Source organism: Mauremys mutica, chromosome 5 (assembly GCF_020497125.1).
Source record: "Mauremys mutica isolate MM-2020 ecotype Southern chromosome 5, ASM2049712v1, whole genome shotgun sequence".
NCBI classification, from domain to species: domain Eukaryota; kingdom Metazoa; phylum Chordata; order Testudines; family Geoemydidae; genus Mauremys; species Mauremys mutica.
Genome location: NC_059076.1, coordinates 140,214,989 through 140,234,693, shown reverse-complemented (window position 1 = coordinate 140,234,693; position 19,705 = coordinate 140,214,989). Strand labels below are relative to the sequence as shown.

General features: G+C 47.8%; 1 protein-coding gene across 7 annotated transcripts in view; it reads left to right on the top strand.

The window, feature by feature from the left end:
- Nucleotides 1–19,705, top strand: part of DYSF (dysferlin) — a 288,276-nt gene that overhangs the window by 158,347 nt on the left and 110,224 nt on the right. For all 7 annotated transcript variants that reach the window (XM_045018205.1, XM_045018204.1, XM_045018206.1 and 4 more), the window contains exons 31-34: nt 1,100–1,177; nt 12,842–13,023; nt 14,573–14,713; nt 16,349–16,378. In XM_045018205.1, the coding sequence (XP_044874140.1) occupies nt 1,100–1,177; nt 12,842–13,023; nt 14,573–14,713; nt 16,349–16,378 (431 nt within the window). The remainder of the gene's footprint in view (nt 1–1,099; nt 1,178–12,841; nt 13,024–14,572; nt 14,714–16,348; nt 16,379–19,705) is intronic.

Genomic DNA, 19,705 nt, shown 5'->3' with positions numbered 1-19,705 from the left:
ACACTACAAAGTGATGTTGGCACAGCTATGTCAGTCGGGGTGTTAACAAAACCACTCACACTCTGGTGACATAGATACCAGGAAACCTCAACCCCCCACTGTAGATGCAATTATGTCAACAGAAGAGTGTTTCTGTCAGCTCAGATAATGTCTTTCAGTGTAGTGGGGGTATTCAGCTGGCAGAAAAACTCCTTCTGTCAGCATACACTGTGTGTGCACTAGGGGGCTCTGCTGGTGTAGCTGTTAATATTTGTAGTATAGATGAGGCCTAGATATTCATCATGACAGCAAGACCTCCAAGGGAGGTTGTGGAATCCCCATCGTTGAAGGTTTTAAAGAACAGGTTGGACAAACAGCTGGCAGGGATGGTTTAGGGTCACTTGGTCCTGCCTCAGCACGGGAGGCTGGGCTAGATGACTCCTTGAGATCCCTTCCAGCCTGATATTTCTGTGCTTCTGTGATCCTGAAGCTTGCTGTGAAGATGCTGAAAGTGGATCTAGGTGGGAAACTGGGAAAAATTTTGAGATTTCAAAAAAGTTTCCTGTCAGCTGAACGTGAGCTCCCAGTGCAACGCTGCAGCCAAAGGTCCAATGGGATCCTTGGATGTGTAAACAGGGGAATCTCGTGTAGAAGTAGAGTGATTATATTACCTCTGTATTTGGCAACTGCTGCTGGAATCCTGTGTCCAGCTGTGGTGCCCACAACTAAAGGTACACAGCCCAGCTCCTAAGGCTGAATACTGGAGACAAGATTTGCCCCAATGAGCGTCAATGTGTGGTCCATCAGGACAGTGCAGGGAGCTGGTGCATTTCCCATGCGATTGTAGTAAGACCAAAAATAGGGTTTTCACAACTCAAAGGCTAGACTGGACCATGCACCAGATAATATACAGTAGGCAGACCAGATTCTCCTGGAGTGTAAATCTGGAGTAACTCCATTGCTGTGAATGGCACTACTCTTGATTGGCTTCCTTAGGTCCGAGACCTGACACCTGGGGTCCAAGAAAACATTCAAGTCCCTTGTGTAAGTATCATAGATTTTCCAGCACTTCAGCAGTGCAGAACTGAATGCTTTTTTCTCCCCCTGTTTCTCAATAAAGATGGAAGCAGATACCACCTGCGTTGCTACATATACCAAGCTCGGGATCTGATCGCCATGGACAAGGACAGTTTTTCGGGTAAGCACAGGTGCTCATATGGGCACACAATTTAATTTCCCTGGTAGCTTAGACCAGGGATCCATAAGGCAGACTTCAGTGCTCTATGGGTTGTTGTTGGTACAGATTGAAATAAAAGGGGTTTTGTGCTGCTGTGCAACAGAAGACAGATGCAGGAGGTTTTCCCAAGGAAACAGGAGTGAGTAGCCTGATTCCCATCAGAGAAGGAGTCAGACTTTCAAGAACTCTTCTGTGAGAAAGCAGCCAGAAACCACAGTCGACCCGGGTCACTCCTGAGTCATGTGGCATTTGCTTTGCTAATGGTCCCCACTCACAGATGCAGGCTGATGTCGAAAGCCTGTGGCACAGCTGGAGAGCAGAGAGCTCGGTGGCTTTAAAAAGAAACGAAGACAGGGATGTTTAAAGCAGCGCTACCTTGATTCTGCCAGGCCGTGTGTGTGTGCCTGCACCAGTGTGGATAGGAGTCTACATGTGAACGCAAATAAAATTGAGAGCTGGTGATAGACCCCTCTGCACTGACCAGTAATAAGTGTCATGCTCCCATGATGTGCATGGAGGAAATGAAAAGATACAGCATTTCTGCGCAGACATGGGTTTACGCTTGATCCTCCTCAGTCTAAATGAGGCTCTGATTTGGGTGCTCCTCATTTCTGCTTCCCGCATCCTGTGATCTAGTATGGTTCTGTAATGTGAGGACAGAAGCACAAAGAGCCATGGAAGCAGCAACAAGAGAACTCCCTCATCAGGAAGTTCCTATGTTTAAGCTCCCCGCTGCAACACATCCTGATCCTCTCCGGTAACTGTACAAGACCAAGGACTCTGTAACCACTTCACACCTCCCGGGCTTTATAATAAACGATTGAAACTTAAATTATAAACCAAAGTATATGCACACAAGAGTCCAAAATAAACGTCAGATTCCTTAAAACTATTTACACTACCATGTCCCCTTATCAATGGTATTTACATAGACCGGAGCAGTATTCTAAAGATCAAGTCTTTGGGCGGGTCTGGTCAATCTTCCAGCCCATTTACTCACTTGTATTAAGATTGTGCTTAGAGTTCCCTGTGGACCGGGCTCACTTCCTGACAGTGTAGGTCCCAGATCTCTTCTTTGTTGTGTTGGGAAATACTGAAGAGGAATCCGAAGTCCTTTTGGAGTCTCCACTAGGTAGGAACTGGGAGTGTCTGCCAAGTTCTAAACAGCTCCAATTGTCTGAGAGCTTTTCAGCCAAACTCTGTGTCCTGCTCTCAGTTCAAGTAGCGCTTTTGTTCTGTGTGGAACACTGAAGTTTTGGGACTGACATATTTTATTTCTGCCCACAGTTTTCAAAATTCCTTTAGATCAGGCCACTTAGGACTAAGCTGTATTGGTGCCACAGGTGAAGACACCCTTACTCATCTTCCCATTAGAAGTTCTGCTGGAGATAGTCCCGACGCAAGTGGTGTTGGCCGATATACCAGGAGTGCTTTATACAGGGCCACTGATTTTTGCAGACATCCTTTTCAAGTCTGCCCTGCTCTCTCCACCTCCCCATTGCTCTGGGGGTAATATGGGCTACTAGTGTGATGTTCAAAATCCAAGTTCTCTGCAAATGCTGGGAATGTTTCAGAGGTAAACTGAAGCTCGTTATCAGCTATCAGGACTTCAGAAACTCCATGTCTTGCAAACATTGACTTTAGTTTCTGGATGACTTGTGCCAGTGAGGTCTGTTTAAGTAAAGCTAAGTCAATATGTCTGGAAAAGTAATCAACTACAATAAAGTAGGTGTGTCCTTTACAGGAAAACAACTCTCTGGCTAGTCGCTGCCAAGGTCTGTCAGTAGTTCTGTGGAGAGTATCGGTCCTGGTGATTGTTTCCCCCACTTGTTACCTATCTTGCCCTTGCAGCCCTCTACTAAGGTCTGAATTTGCCTACTCAGATGGGGCCACCACATAGATTCTTGGGCTCTTGACCTGCACTTGTTTATATCTTGCTGTCCCTCATGGATTTGGAGAGCATCTCTTTCTGAAGTACCGCGGGGATAAGAATGCACCATCCCCGCAGAAGCCGTCCATTGGTCATGTGAAGGTCATTTTGATGGTAGCAGGTCTGTTGGCAGCTGACTCCTTCAACCCCACCCTCTTTGGCAGAGGTGAGTCAGTTTCTGGCAGGTCTCATCCTTTAGTTGCTCATCTCTGATTTGCTGAAGTCGTCTGGCAGATGCTGGAATTGCTGCCAGAGAAAGGTCAGTTTAGGCATAGCATCTTCCTCTAAAGCCTTTTCCTCTTCCAGTGGTGGCTGATAGAGTTCCTGGTTGGAGTGGAGAATTTAATAAACAGAGACGTTTCTTGGTCAGGGAGTTCTCTAGCTGCTGCTTAAAGCATGGCTCTGTGTTTATAGCCTCACGCGACATGGAGTCAAAAGTGAGTGAATCTCTCTCTCTAAACAGTCAGCATGGATTCACCAAGGGCAAGTCATGCCTGACTAACCTAATTGCCTTCTATGAGGAGATAACCGGCTCTGTGGATGAGGGGAAAGCAGTGGATGTGTTATTCCTTGACTTTAGCAAAGCTTTTGATATAGTCTCCCACGGTATTCTTGCCGGCAAGTTAAAGAAGTATGGGCTGGATGAATGGACTATAAGGTAGATAGAAAGCTGGCTAGATCATCGGGCTCAACGGGTAGCGATCAACGGCTCCATGTCTAGCTGGCAGCCAGTATCAAGCGGAGTGCCCCAAGGTTCAGTGCTGGGGCCGGTTTTGTTCAATATCTTCATTAATGATCTGGAGGATGGCGTGGATTGCCCTCTCAGCAAGTTTGTAGATGACACTAAACTGGGAGGAGTGGTTGATACGCTGGAGGGTAGGGATAGGATACAAAGGGACCTAGACAAATTAGAGGATTTGGCCAAAAGAAATCTGGTGAGGTTCAACAAGGACAAGTGCAGAGTCCTGCACTTAGGATGGAAGAATCCCATGCACTGCTACAGACTAGGGACCGAATGGCAAGACAGCAGCTCTGCAGAACAGGACCTAGGGGTTACAGTGGACGAGAAGCTGGATATGAGTCAGCAGTGTGCCCTTGTTGCCAAGAAGGCTAACAGCATTTTGGGCTGTATAAGTAGGGGCATTGCCAGCAGATCGAGGGACGTGATCATTCCCCTCTATTTGACTTTGGTGAGGCCTCATCTGGAGTACTGTGTCTAGTTTTGGGCCCCACACTACAAGAAGGATGTGGAAAAATTGGAAAGAGTCCAGCGGAGGGCAACAAAAATGATTAGGGGGCTGGAGCACATGACTTATGAGGAGAGGCTGAGGGAACTGGGATTATTTAGTCAGCAGAAGAGTAGAATGAGGGGGAATTTGATAGCTGCTTTCAACTACCTGAAAGGGGGGGTGTCAAAAGAGGATGGATCTAGACCAGTGGTTCCCAAACTTTAACAACCTGTGAACCCCTTTCACTAAAATGTTAAGTGTCGTGAACCCCCTCCTAATAATAAATATTTCCAGGGATTTTCTCCTTTACTTGAGTATAAATTTCTAAAAGCAGTGATCTTGGAAATATAAAATTAGTTTTTATGACATGCTTACTACACACTATTACAGGTCTGTCTCATCTTACGCTGGGGTTACGTTCCACAGTCAGCGCGTAAAGCGAAAATCGCATATAGTCTAAATTACATTGAGTGTAATGGCGGGAGGAAAAGCCCGCACTACAGAAACAGTATTTAAATTGTTATTTTTCTCTTTTTTTTGTTTTTTTCTTGTTTTTGCTGACCACATAAAGCTGAAATCGCCCATGTTAAATGCGCCTAAGATGCGACAGACCTGTATTTATTATTTATCATTCCAGTATTTTTATTACTTTATGAAAATGGCAACACTTCCAAGATCTCACTTTCATAGCTTGTATCACTTTGAATAAGCCTGTTAGAGGACAAGGCTCCTATGTGTCATCAAAGAGTATCAGATGTGAAACAGCATGAAGGGATTTAAGAAGCCAACTCAAAGAGTTCCTCCTACACAAGCATTCAAGGTCTTGAGCAGTCCAGGCAAACAACGCACGTTACAACAAAGCCTAAACTTATTCTTAATAATTTTAAAAACAATACTAGCTGCCTATTTAATTTTTAAAACAGCAAAAAATATCCACCTGCCTTTCCATTTCTTATAAGGAGTCTTGAAGTTTAAATCTCCTCACAGTGATAGAGATGCTTGCTTTGATCTGCTTAGCTCTTGGAAGTCCAGGGGCTCCAGGCTGCCGGCCCTGTGCTGCCCGGGGTCCCTAGGGGCGGCTCTGTCCGCCATTAGGGAATTTTTTCCCAAGAACCCCCTGTAGCATTTCATGAACCCCAGTTTGGGAACCACTGATCTAGACTGTTCTCAGTGGTACCAGATGACAGAACAAGGAGTAATGGTCTCAAGTTGCAGTGGGGGAGGTTTAGGTTGCATATTAGGAAAAACTTTTTCACAAGGAAGTAGGTGAAGCAGTGGAATTCGTTACCTAGGGAGGTGGGGGAATCCCCTTCCTTAGAGGTTGTTAAGGTCAGGCTTGACAAAGCCCTGGCTGGGATGATTTAGTTGGGGATTGGTCCTGCTCTGAGCAGGAGGTTGGACTACATGACCTCCTGAGGTCCCTTCCAATCCTGATATTCTATGATTCTGTGATTCTATTCTATGATTCTATGAAGTAGGGACTGGAGGTCAGGATGCCTGGGTTCTCTCCCCAGCTCTGCTATTTATCTGCTGTGTGACCTTGGGCAAGTCACTTCCCTCCTTTGTTATTTAGCTTACCCATCTGTAAAATGGGAACAATGATACTGACCCACCCCTGGGGTCTGGTGAGGCACAATTAGATGGTGAAACTCACTGCTACTGGATGCCATGTAGCAAGACTCCACGAGAGACTGGCCATTTATATGGATAACAAGACCATCCAGCGTATAACTGTTGATGCCAGTTTTTTTGAAATCCTGCTGCTTCAGGATTTAAGCTGATCTCTATCTATTAGGGATCAAGATGAGGCCTTCATGGGGGACAGATGATCTAACATCTGCTACAGTGAGTTTAATCACACCTTCCTCTGCAGCATCTACTGCTGGCCTCTGTAAGAGATGGGATACTGGAGCAGATGGACTTCAGGGCTGATCCAGCCTGGTGATTCCCATGTTATGCTTGCCACATATTTTGGGACTCTCAGCTGGGATGTCCTATATGCAGTAATAAGCAGCTATTGAAGAAGAGCAGAGCCTCAGCCTTTACAGAAGTGAAAATGTGGAATGCCCACTGGAGGGCTTATTTGTCTGGGAGGGCTGGCAGGTATGCAGTGATATGGAGGTTGGAGCCTTTCGGTGTTTCATATGGATCTGGCCAATGTCTGTGGCGAGCCCACAGAGGAAACCCTGAGAGGAGTTTCATGGGTCTCGGAGCTCTTTTGAACAGACCACAAACTCCCATCTCAGATGATCCCAACAGAAACAGAGAACTTGGCTCTTTGGACTTTTCCCCAGAGGTCTGAGTCCAGTGGTGCCACTTACTTACTGCGTAACCTCAGGTAAGTCACTTACCCTCTCTGTGGCTCAGCACACTCCATCTGTAAGACAGGAGAAATGATACTGACCTCTCACAGGGTATAATTAGACTGTGGAACTCACTGTCCCAATCTGTCACCGAGGCCAAGAACAGTGAGGGGGAGGAGAGGTAAAACCAGGCGGAGGAAGAGTTAGGAGAACAGTTGAGCTGGACGCACGCAGCCCCTGGTTATCGCCACACCAAAAGCAACAGTGGAGTGGTGCAGAGAGAACAAGATTCCCATATGTAAGAGTCTCTCGGCGTCATCCTGCCAAGGAGGCTGTCATGATGCCTGCAGCTGGAGTAGCTGCTGAGTGAACCAGCCAGCTGTCTGGTAGCAGGAAGCCTCTCTGGGATGCCCCAGGGACCGGATGCTGTTCTCAGAGATGCTGGCCAGTGCAAATCCAGAGAAATTCAATTAGCTTCAGTGGAGTTACCACCAAGGTAACAGAGATCACAGCCCAGCCCTTTGTATCAGCCTCTCAGCAGCGAGTTGCACTGAGCAATTTGCCAATTTCTCATTTTATTTACCCCGGTGGGACGGGACAGAGTGCTGAGAGCCAGTAGCTGACCCAGCACGCTGACCACGTCAGCAATAGTTAGGTCCAGGAAAGGCTTGATGGAGGTGGAGAGTACTTAACTGCCTAAGCAGACGGGGGTCAATGAGCTAAGGAGCTAATTATCCCACCAGCTTGGGAGGCTAGTTAAAAGCACAGGAAGGATGTGCAGGGAAGTGCTAGCAGAGGCTAGGTCTCTGGCTGCGAAGAGCGCTCCTGCTCCCTGGAGGGAGGGCTGAGGGTCGAAGGACGCTGTAGTTACACATGCTGCACAAGGACTGTGCTGAGGATTTGGTGGTGGTAAGATCAATAAAACAAAACGCCCAGAGGTGTTGACAAGCAAGAAGCGCCCAAGACTCTAGGGGACCCCAGAGTGGGAGAGAGCCTGCCCTGTGACCCCTGCATTAATTGGACTGGCTGGATTGACAGTGGTGTAAACAGGAGCAGAATTTTGACCCTCGCCCGCAACCCACTGTGGGTCGGCAATGACTCTGGCTCCGTTATGGCTGCATGAGAAGAATGAGGAGGGGAGAAGGAGGCGCAGGATGCTAACAGAGCACATCTAATCCTGGCAGAGACCCTAGAGCACATGCAGGCAGCCTGCCCCTCATGGGTGGCATTCGTTCAAAAGGGGTGTAACACAGCGTTCTCGGTGCAAACAAGAAGCCCCTAGAAGCTGCCGACACCAACCCAAGACCTGCTGATGGTCTCTCCAGAGAGGTGCCATGCCCTTTTTGTTAATGTATCATGGGAGAGCTGTGCTAGGCCTAGGGTTGCCACTTCTGGTTGGACATATTCCTGGAGATTTCATCACATGACATAATCTTGAATTAAAGGTTAATCTTTGATTCCTGGAGACTCCAGGCCAACCCTGGAGGGTTGGCAACCCAAGCTAGGCCCCATCTTTCATAACGGGCAGGGATATTGGCATCTTGGCTTTCTCCTCTTCCGTCCATCTTCCTTTTTCTTTCTTTCTTTTTGTTTGTTGAAAAGAGTTGAGGGAGATCTGAAAGGGAATTCCTTCTGGAAGTCTGGCCTGGTAACTTGAATGTTAACAAAACACCAGCGACTATGCAAAATAAGCTCAGATTGAAGTGGGATGAAGGAAAAACATCACTTTTTCCATTCCCCACTTAACCCCTGAATCCCTCCTTCCCTCCAACCATCGTCTTCCTTCCCACAAAGAAACAGGGAGTTTAAGGTCCAGGGCTTGTTGTGAACCAAAGAACCTTTCTGAAGCGGGAGGCCTGGCTCGCGTCGTGTTTATTGTGAATGAAAGAATTGAGTGAAAAGCCAATTGGAAAAGAAAATACCTGACACTGGCACATCTATAAAATATTTAGTATTTATTTTCACTACCAAACACTAAATCAGAGCAGTCCGTCCACCCTGGAAACTTCGGAGAGGGGGTGGGGGAATTGAAGGGCATCGGGTGTTTCTTAAAGGAGCTGGCACTCAAACCAGATTTTCATGGGATGAAGAGCATCTGTATCCTGTCCTTTTAATTCTGTTAAAATGTGCCTACCATGAAAGATTTCATCCCAGCCAGAAGCCAGATGAGTGGTGTTTTATATCCCGAGAAATATGGAGCATTTTATGTGATAATAAACACTTGTCTGTATTCTCAGCGGAGCTGGTAGCACTGACTATCATTAAGGTTGCCCAACACGTCCCATTACAAGGCCCTTTTTTCAGTTGCTTATAAATTTGCCAAATCTTAACTGTTTTGGCTGAGATTTTCCATGCTGGATGTCTGCCTGAAGCTGATTTTTTTTTTTGGAAAGTTTCGGCAAAAATTTTTTTTTCCAGAACAAGGTTAGGGAAAGAGAGGCATGTTACAGTTTGGGGGTTTTTTAATGACCATTTCACTGAGATGCTCCCATGTTTTGGGGGCAAGGACTTGAGATTTGCCAGGGGGTCGTCCTGGTGTCAGGGATGTGCCATCAGCCATCTCCGTGATCATACACCCAAATATGGCTGAGTTATAAGTCTCCATTTGCACATGCTCAGTAGAGACTTGTTAGAGTTTGGCAGCTGAATTCTCTGAAGATTCCAGCTGACTGAAAGCATGCTCCAGCCCAGGGCTGTGATGTTGGCATGGGAGCTCAGAGACTCTCCTGTGCTCCCAATACCCTTCTCCCCCGCAATGCACAGGCAGCTTTAATCCTGGCATGTCTTAACTTTTGTGTGCTTGACTTTGCAACTACAGTGATTCCAGTTTTTTTGTAATGTAGTTTAGGGTGACAGCATCCTCTGAGCTGAGCTTATCACAAAGAGATGTTACAGAGGCAAAGGCAGTTAGATTTGATATACCACTGCTTACCCCTATGTTTAGAGTAGGCAATAACTTGCAGTATTTCACAGACACTGTGCAGTAACCGATAGAAAATATTGACTTTTTAATGGTGACCACTGAATCACTGGCTTCGGACCCTGTCAGCCTCATGGCAATTAGCTTCACCGAACTGGAGTCTGATGGTTTTGAGGTTAAGATACTGGGCTATTATTCAGAAGATCTGTGCTCAATTTTTCTGATTTGCTGTTAATTTCTCTGTGTGATATTAATTTCTCTATGCTGCAGCTATCCTGTACAGTAGTGGTAAAAATCCTTCTTTGTCTTGCCTATTTAGATTGTAAGTTCTTCAGGGCAGGGACTGTCTCTTCCTATGTATTTGTACAACAGTAGTGTTAAAAATAGAACCCAGGAGTCTTGACACCCAGTGCTCACCATTAGACAAGAATCGGAGGGGTAGCCATGTTAGTCTGGATCTGTAAACGCAGCAAAGAGTCCTGTGGCACCTTATAGACTAACAGACTTATGGGAGGATGAGCTTTTATGGGTGAATACCCACTTCATCGGATGCATTAGACAAGAAACACTCACTGCCTTTGTATTAAGACACAAAACCGGGTTCTCTAGTAGCTTTAGAAGCCAGAAGGCTGCGGTTGCCCCACACTGAGCCACCAACATATTCCTTCTATTCCTTTTGCAGCTTCCTGACTCATTTGACTCTGGCAGGGGGAAGGGTGGAGATCGTTGGTGTTATTTCACCCTTTATTTTGAAACAGGGGGGAGAAGTGGGAACGAGTGAACAATCAAATAGTGTCTGAGTCCACCCAAATCTTTTCTCCTCTCTGCCTCCACAATGAGTTTGTTGTTTAAAATAAAACTCAGACCGGCTTTGAGAGGGGTGATTTCGTGTCTCTGGATTGGCTGGGGAGAGAGAGAGAGTCCCTTCCTTCGGAAAAAAACAGCCAAAGACAACACAAGCAACAAAATGTTACAACGTGGATTTAAGATCTCGCTTGCTTTAACAAAGCATAGTTCATTAAGGGCGCTTTACACAGTTACAAAAATAAACCCTGCTACACGCACAAGGGTCCAAACAAAAGGGCTTTATAAAGACAATTCCCCCCTCTGTGCCTCCCCCCGACTTCTTTTAAACCCAGGCCCAAACACATGTTTTTTTTGTTTATTCTAATGGATTCTGCTGCCTTCCTCATCCTGGAAAAAAGTGCACAAGTGGAAAAGGTTCTGCCCATGCTGTAGTGTAGCCCGTGGCATCTCAAACAGCCCAGCTCATTAAACACAGCTGCATCAGTTGGGAATTCAACAAAATACCCCAGGAGCGCGTGGGAGAGAGTGCAGAAGACACAGCGCTGCTTCATCCTCCCCCCGCTTTCTGGTGGGTGAGGCCGTGGGCTTGGAAAGCTGTCGCTCCCTGCCTCTCTGGGTTGGATTCACTGGGGTGCTTACTCAGGCCTTTTGAGGTAGAGACATTGATTTGCAAGCAAGTTAGATCATGAGCTTTTGGGGGCAGGGGCTGTCTTTTTTGTTGTATGCGTGGTCAAGCAGAGTAGGGCCCTGGCCCCTGGCTGGGATCTCAGTGCTACCAGATAATGAATAATAATGTTTGCGCTAAGCTGTTACAGGTGAGACCTTAAAAGGCACTCGTCCTGCTCTGCTTTCCGTGGAGGTTGAGAATCTCTTAGCCAAAATACTCTTCCCTGTTGTATTCCCAGGGCAGTGTTGATGACTGGGAGGCGTTTCCCCAGAGCTGGCTGCATTTCAGGGGCAAAGTTTGGAATATGGACTTTGTGAAGCTGCATGGGAGGGATGGGGCTATAGTGGTGTCAAATAACGTGTTTCAGGTGTTAATTGCCTTGCTTGCTGTCTGGCCCGCTAGGCACTTCCTACCTCCTTCTCCCAGTCCAGCAGGTGAAGGGTGCAGGTCGCAGTGGGACTTGTCTTCACCCCGATCTCAACAATGCACTGCAGTCGGCAAAGGGGTGAGGCCGTATGCTAGAGAGTCTGTCGCCGGCATGCTCAGCTGTGGTACCTTCTGCCCCTTTTGGGGGCCCTTTCCAAGCAGAAAGTCAGTGCTCTGAAAGTCTAGGCGCTTAGCCCGGGGTTCTCAAACTTTTTTTGCTGGGCCTCCTTTTGAAAATATTTCAGGCTGTGACAACCTCCACCCCACCAGACACAGTGTTTGCGGCATCAGTGCAGATCCTTCCAGAGCTAAGTAACCGTGTCATGCCAGCCTTTCTTCTGAGCTGCTGCTGGCAGCAGCGCTGCCTTCAGACCTGGGCGGCGAGAGTGACCGCTGCTGGCCAGCCACCCAGCTCTGAAGGCAGAACTGCCGCCATCGTAGCCTATGCCAATTTACCCAATCTCCGTGGGACAGGGGTTCCCCTCCATACCCACGTGGGAGCTAGTGCCTGTTCTGCTGCCCCACGGGGCTGCTGCAGTCTGACTCACCACTTTGTTCAAGGGTTATAAGCCTCGGTGTACTGGATGAGAAACGTAGACCTACCTCTATCTTCATAGCCAGCATTAATGTCCTGTCCATTTTAAAGCCAGAAGGGAACTTTAGGGTCATCTGAGCTTCCACATAACACAGGCATCGTTTTTACTTCTGCCAGCCCAGGGCCTCAGGCACAAACCGCACGTTTCTGCCGGCAGACCAGCTGCTAATAACCTTCTCACCCCGATGGGACCTGAAGCCACACTTCCTAGCGTAGGCAGCCACTGTTAGAGCCTTTAAGCCATTGGAGCTAGATAATAGCATCCCCTGCCTAGCACTTTTTGCCCATAGATCTCAAAACGCCTTACTAAAGAAGGTGACCATCAGTACAGATGGGGAAACTGAGGCATGGAGTGGTGACTTGCCCAGGTTCATGTGAGCAGCAGAGCTGGGTAGAGCCCAGGTCTCCTCATGCCCAGTCAGGTGCCCTGCCCGCTGTGCTGTGCTGCCTCAGGTTAGTTCTCAGTGCCTGTAAAGTACTTTCAGACCCTTGGATGAGAGGTGCTAATGCTACAATATATACAGTAGATCTTTGGCCAGCAGCATTTTGGCCACTGTGGAGCCAGGAGAGATGGGAGCAGCCTAGGGCTTTCTGGGAGACTGTACTACTCAGTGACTCATCACTGATTTTGCTGCACCGTGAACCTTGTATTGTCCTTTCCTCCTGTTCCCGTTTCCAGTATGGACAGACATAGCCTTGTCTCTACACTTGTGTGATTTCCCTAACTCCCCACCTCCGTTCGCTGCAGATCCGTACGCCATCGTCTCCTTCCTCCACCAAAGCCAGAAGACGGTGGTGGTGAAGAACACCTTGAATCCTCTCTGGGACCAGACTCTCATCTTCTATGAGATCGAGATCTTTGGGGATCCCCAGAACGTTGCTGACGTCCCCCCCAACATCGTTGTGGAGATTTACGACCATGACACCTATGTAAGCATTGTCATGCACCGTGTGCACCTATCTGCAGGGCTGGATTAAGGCGTAGGCAAACTAGACATGTGCCTTGGGCCCAGATTTTGGGGGGAGGCCCCCGGTTTGGCCTGACCGTTCCCGTCATAATGGAGGGGGGGCTGGGGCAAACGTCTGAGGTGTGCTGTGACTGTATGCACCGGGTCACTACGCCACTCTCGCAAATTTGGCCTGGCTGTCCCTCCGTCATGATGGAGCCCGGGGCTATATGGGGAAGTAGGGCCCAGATGTGTGTGTTTGACTAGGCCTAAGTGATGGGTTATTCTATCCCTCTACACTCGCGTGTGTGTCAGCCAGAGAGACTCGCACTCTCTGTAAAAGTACATGGGCAAGGACGTACTTTGCTAGGACGGCCTCCTACTCATCTCTCGGCAACTCTCTTTGAGGGACGGGGGCCTGGTCTGCAGTTAGAGCGCTGGACCGGGGATCAGGAGATGTGGGCCCAGTTCCTGGTGACGTTGGGCACGTCGTGCTCTTTGCCCTAGTGCTCCTGGTGCAAAGCGGGGATGGTGGTAATTGAATTCCTCCCACCCTCACTATTTTTGTTTAGCTCCAAAGCTCTTTGGGGGCCGGGACTGTCTCTCACTAGGTGTTTGCACAGCCTCTTGCACAGTGGGGGCCCTGATTTCAGCTAGAGCCTCTTGGCATGGCCTAAATATTACTGCTAATTGCTACCTTGTGTTCCAACTGTTGTGACCCTTCTCTCCCTGCTTTGTGTTCTATACCCTGCTCCCATCTTCGCGCTGTTAAGGCTGGAAGGCCCAGATGCTCGAAGAGATTTAGGCTCCCAACTTCCATTGTAATACCATTCAGGATCTGGGCTGAAGCTCTTTAGGGGCAGGGATTGTCTTTAGTACTATTTTTGTACAGCCCCGAGCGCAATGGGGGTCCCCTGCTCCTGATTAAGGCCTCTAGGTGCTACTGTAATACAGATCATAAAAACTGCCCAGCACTGCTGCTGCTTACTTCCTGAAACCCCCTCCGCTTCCACTCCCCCCCCAAATAACATTGGGAGAAAACAGAAACCCCTATTCAAAGCCTAAATGTCATGCACATTCCCATGGTCATGGACTTTCTAGCTTGGGAGTCCCTGCAGACAGTTTAACAGTGTGGCCAACTCTTGTGATTTTATTGCCCATTGCTGATAGAGGGTGATATTTTACTCAAAGTGCCAGCTCCTGGAGTCAGGTGCTTCTGGGAGAATTTCACCTTTCATTTAAAAAATGTAAGTTTCTAGCCATGAGGGTTACAGAGAGAAGCTTAAAAACATGAACTCTAAAGGCTCCAAAGCCAGAAGACATATTTAAAAGACCCCAATTTTATGATTTTGAAAAATCTCATGATTTTTTTAACCCAATGTCACGATTGTTTCCCCCCGACTCCCAATGTTGGAATGAAAGGGGGTTAACCATAGCAACTGAGATGGGTTGGGGGTAGCCGCCTAAGCCAAGAAGTAGGACTATGAGTGAGGCCTCCGCGACCACCATTACAGCCAATGTGTTGTTTTCAGGGTGCGGACGAATTCATGGGCCGCTGCATTTGCAAACCCAGCTTGGAGCGCTCCCCGAGACTGTCCTGGCACCCTGTCGCTAGGGGGAACAGAAAGGCAGGAGAGCTGCTCGCCGCCTTCGAACTGATTCAGAGAGAGAAGGTGAGGCATGGGAAGGGCTGCCCCGGCTGGGTCCAACTTCCCCTGGAATGATGAGACCAGATCTCACTGGAATCTATGGGTGCTCAGCAGGGTCAAGCGTCTAGCGCGCAGGTGCTGGGAACCAATTTGGGCCACTCCATACAGGCCAGTCTGCAGGCTAAAATAGCTCTCCAGTTGCCTGCAACCAGCTTTAACCGATGCAGGATATTCCAAGGAAGTGGGTCATCTCAGCGGTTCCTTTCCACAGTCTTGGCTGCCACATTTAGGCTGGGCTGCTGCTGTGTAGCCCAGCAGCCACCTGGAGGGAGGCACTTCCTGCCGTTTGAAGCCAGTGGCTCCGTCATTCAGCTTTTGTGAAACCAGAGCATTGGCTGCCCGGTGCCCCTTCCTCAGTCTCTCTGCCGCCTGAGGAATCCAGCTCAGATTATGGAGGCGTTGCTCGCGGCTCTAGAGTTGGGGCTGAGCTGGGATTTGGCTCCGTGGTGCTGCGTGGAGAACACCATGGATCCTCCCCACAGTCGCAGGGCCTACCCCGGGAGCCTGGAATGAGCTTCTGGAGGTTTGTAGGTGCAGATGGGAAGAGCAGGCTGAGCAGCAAGCGACCGAGTCGAGCGTCTGCCCTTTCACAAGCTGACGGGAACGCGGCCAGTCTTTGGCCCCAAACCAGTTGGGCGAGACTCTTCTTTGGCCCCGTATGTGCTTATCTTACCCCCCACCACGCGTAGGCCGCCCCCTCACCGTCTTCACCTCCATGTGCTGTTCCACTCACCCAGGTTTGGCTGCTCCCCAAGATTTTCCCGGTGCCAGGGAGAGTGGGTGGGATGGAAGGCGAGGGAAGTGGCTGCTTCCCCAGGAAATGTTAAGGTCGCTCATTGAGTTCCCTCCTCCCTGCTGCTTCTCTCTCCCTCCCTGCTCCGGGATCTAAGCGGGGGATGCGGGACATTCAGAGCCCCTGTGATGTCCTCGTTACCAGTGGTGGGCTAAGGGACGTAGCTTGGGGCTGTGGGTGGGTACAGGGCATCCCCCGCATAGGGTAGGCTCATGCGTGGCAGACAGTGGAAGACGCAAGGAGGAGCTGTGCGGTAGGGAAAAACAGGCTGCCCAGTGCGTGGGCACCCCGAGCCAGCTGGCCAGCGAGAGCTATTGACCTTGGCAAGCCGCAAGGTAACAGTTCTGGCCGGAAAGAACAGCGTGGGTGAGTGGCTGCCAGTAGAGGAAGGGGGGGATGGATGTGTGGGGCCGATGGAGGATACTGAATCTGACGCTCTCGTTGGCCTTGCCGCGTGTTAACGTCTCCAGAGATAAGGCAGGTATCTGTTTACACAGTGGCCGGACCACATAGGTGCATATGAGCCGATAAAGGCTTGACCTTAACAGGGCCAGCTTTTGTCGCTCAGCCAGCAGAGACTCGTGCACTCTGATCTAGCCGTCCCAGGTTCAGTCCCCACAGGCAATGACCCGCCCAGGGACGTGGCCTTACCATAGGTCCCCAGAGGCCTGGGAAGTCAGTTGGCTTTGCTGGGAGCAGAACCTGGCTATGAGGGTGTGAACGTTCTCGCAGATAACAGAGCAGGGGCTCTCTGGTGACTTGATGCAGGGATCATCCACTGACTGTTTGTGTTTTGCTCTCCACAGCCGGCTGTTCACCATCTCCCTGGCTTCGAGGTAATGCTCAAATCACAGTGACAACTCTGAGGGCCTGAAACACCCCCTCAACGGGCCAGCTCCCCAAGCCCCAGCTCCTGCAAACTCCCATTAACATCTTGGGAGCTTTGCCTGAGTCAGGCTCCTGTGATCCGTCCTGCTCAGTTTGATTTCACTGCTGATGTTCCCTCTACCGTGGAGCTCAGCCCCCGGGCTTGGAGCCCTGTGGCCCGTCCCCAGAGCAGTGGTGTATGTCTCCGAGAGACGCCAGAGAGAGGTCGCCGCTCTCTGTTTGCCGGCTGCCTGCCTCCACAGCCCGGACCCCACAAGTTCTAGCGATGGTTGGGTTTAACCATGTTAACGGCGCCACGGCACTGCCCCCAGATCAAAGGGTTGTGGCGTCTCCATCAGCACGGCCACCTTTCCCTCCCTCCTTGGCCTGGCAGGCTCCATCCACCCTACCTACCACCCGCTGCTCCTGCCCCCACTGGCATCTTCACCCACCCACCACCCTCTGTGCCCTTATACACTCCTGCTACACCTGCCCCTTCTCCCTCCATCCTCCTACCTGATCCCTTCCCCACTGCAGCCTCTCCGTTCCGCTCCATGCACAGCCCTTCCTGACCTCCTCGCCCCCTTCCCGCTCTCAGTGCCAGGGTACGCTTGGCCTGGCTTCTCTCTTCCCCTCCATGGCAGCTGGGCCGGAGGGGACACCCCTGTGATGCTGCTTGTGGGATGGAGAGGAAGGGTCCCCCATCCCAGAGGAGCAGTGCTGGCGAGGGTGTGGAAGCAGCTGGTTGGCAGGGAACAAGTTGGCAAGAGGGGGCTTGGTATCGAGGAGGCCTGGTGAAGCTACATACAGTGTTTTCATAGTCTGAGCATGGACAGCCAGGTTGCACCCGAAAACAGATGCAGGCGTAATGAGTCTCATGCCCCCGATGCTACACGGGAGAGCTGGCCAGAAAATGAAAAAATGCTTTTGGAAAAATTTGAAATTTCAAAGTTGGTTCCATTTCATGAGGTTTGAAACACAGCAATTTGTCATTTTTCTGACTTTCTTGGTAAATTTTCAAAATTTTAAATCTTAATTTATCTCCTTTCCATCCTTTTTCTTCTTGCTACTAAGTGCAATTAAATACATGATGTCCAGGATTTTATTTGCCCCTAAACTATTAGTTCCACCCCCCCAAACTTCTCATTTTGCTACTCTAAAATTGTTTAAAACTTCTCCACTTTTTGTAAACTCACAGAGCAGCAAAAGGAAAAAATGAAACTAACTCTGTCACCTGTAAAGCTTCAAAGCTTCTCCAACTTTGGAAAGGTGGAGGAGTAGCAGAATGACAGCGTTTCCTTTTTCCTTTGGCTATTTTGTAACTTTTCTAAAGTTGAGGAAGTTTTGAAAAAGTTACAGAGTGGAAAAAGAAAAGAGAAAGAAATAAAAAAGCAAAAAATTAGGGCTGTCAAGTGATTAAAAAAATGAATTGTGATTAATTCCGTGATTAAAAAAATTAATCATGATTAATTGCATGATCATGCTGTAAAACAATAATAGAATACCATTTATTTAAATGTTTTTGGATGTTTTCTACATTTTCAAATATATCGATTTCAATTACAACACAGAATACAAAGTGTAGAGTGCTCACTTTGTATTTATTTTTATTACAAATATTTGCACTGTAAAAAAGAAACAAAAGAAATAGTATTTTTCAATTCATCCAATACAAGTGCTGTCGTCCAGTCTGTTTATCATGAAAGTTGAACTTACAAATGTAGAATTATGTACAAAAAAATAACTGCGCTCAAAAATAAAACAACGTAAAACTTTAAGCCACTCAGTCCTACTTCTTGTTCAGCCAATCGCTCAGACAAACCAGGTTTTTCACATTTGCAGGAGATAATGCTGCCCACTTCTTGTTTACAATCTCACCTGAAAGTGAGAACAGGTGTTCTCATGGCACTCTTGTAGCTGACGTCGCAAGATATTTATATGCCAAATGTGCTAAGGATTCATATGTCCCTTTATGCTTCAACCACCATTCCAGGGGACATGCGTCCATGCTGATGATGGGTTCTGCTCAATAACAATCCAAAGCAGTGTGGACCAATGCATTTTGGTTTTCATTATCCGAGTCAGATGCCACCAGCAGAAGGTTGATTTTCCTTTTTGTTGGCTCGAGTTCTGTAGTTCCGCATCAGAGTGTTGCTCTTTTAAGACTTCTGAAAGCATGCTCCACACCTCGTCCCTCTCAGATTTTGGAAGGCACTTCAGATTCTTAAACCTTGGGTCGAGTGCTGTAGCTATTTTTATCTCACATTAGTACCTTCCTTGCATTTTGTCAAATCTGCAATGAAAGTGTTCTTACAATGAACCATATGTGCTGGGTCATCATCCGAGTCTGCTATAACAGAGCAGGGGACATATAATTCCCCCCCAAGACGTTCAGCCACAAATTTAATCAACACAGTTTTTTTTAACGATCATCATCATCATGGAAGCATGTCCTCCGTACTGGTGACTGAAGCGTGAAGGGGCATAGGAATGTATAGCATATCTGGCACGTAAATATCTTGCAATGCCAGCTACAAAAGTGCCATGCGAACGCCTGTTCTCACTTTCAAGTGACATTGTAAATAAGAAGCAGGCAACATTATCTCCCTTAAATGTAAACAAACTTGTTTGTCTGAGCGATTGGCTGAACAAGAAGTAGGACTGAGTGGACTTGCAGGCTCTAAAGTTTTACATTGTTTTGTTTTTGAGTGCAGTTATGTAAGAAAAAACATTCTACATTTGTAATTTCCACTTTCACGATAGAGATTGCACTACAGTGCTTGTATGAGGTGAATTGAAAAATACTATTTCTTTTCTTTATCATTTTTACAGTGTAATAAAAATAATATAACATGAGCACTGTACACTTTGTATTCTGTGTTGTAATAGAAATCAATATATTTGAAAATGTAAAAAAAATCCAAAAATATTAAATAAATTTCAATTGGTATTCTATTGTTTAACAGTGCAACTAATTGCGATACATTTTTTTATCACAGTTAATTTTTTTGAGTTAATCGTGTGAGTTAACTGTGAGTAATGGACAGCCCCAATAACATAAAGTCAACACTGTACACTCTGCATTCTATATTGTAACTGAAATCAATATATTTGAAAATGTAGAAAAACATCCAAAATATTTTATACATTTCAATTGATAGTCTATTGTTTAACAGTGCGATTAAAACTGTGATTAATTTTTTTAATTGTGATTAATTGTTTTGAGTTAATGGCATGAATTAACTGTGATTGACAGCCCTACAAAAACCCCTCAGACCCTAGATATTCATTTTATA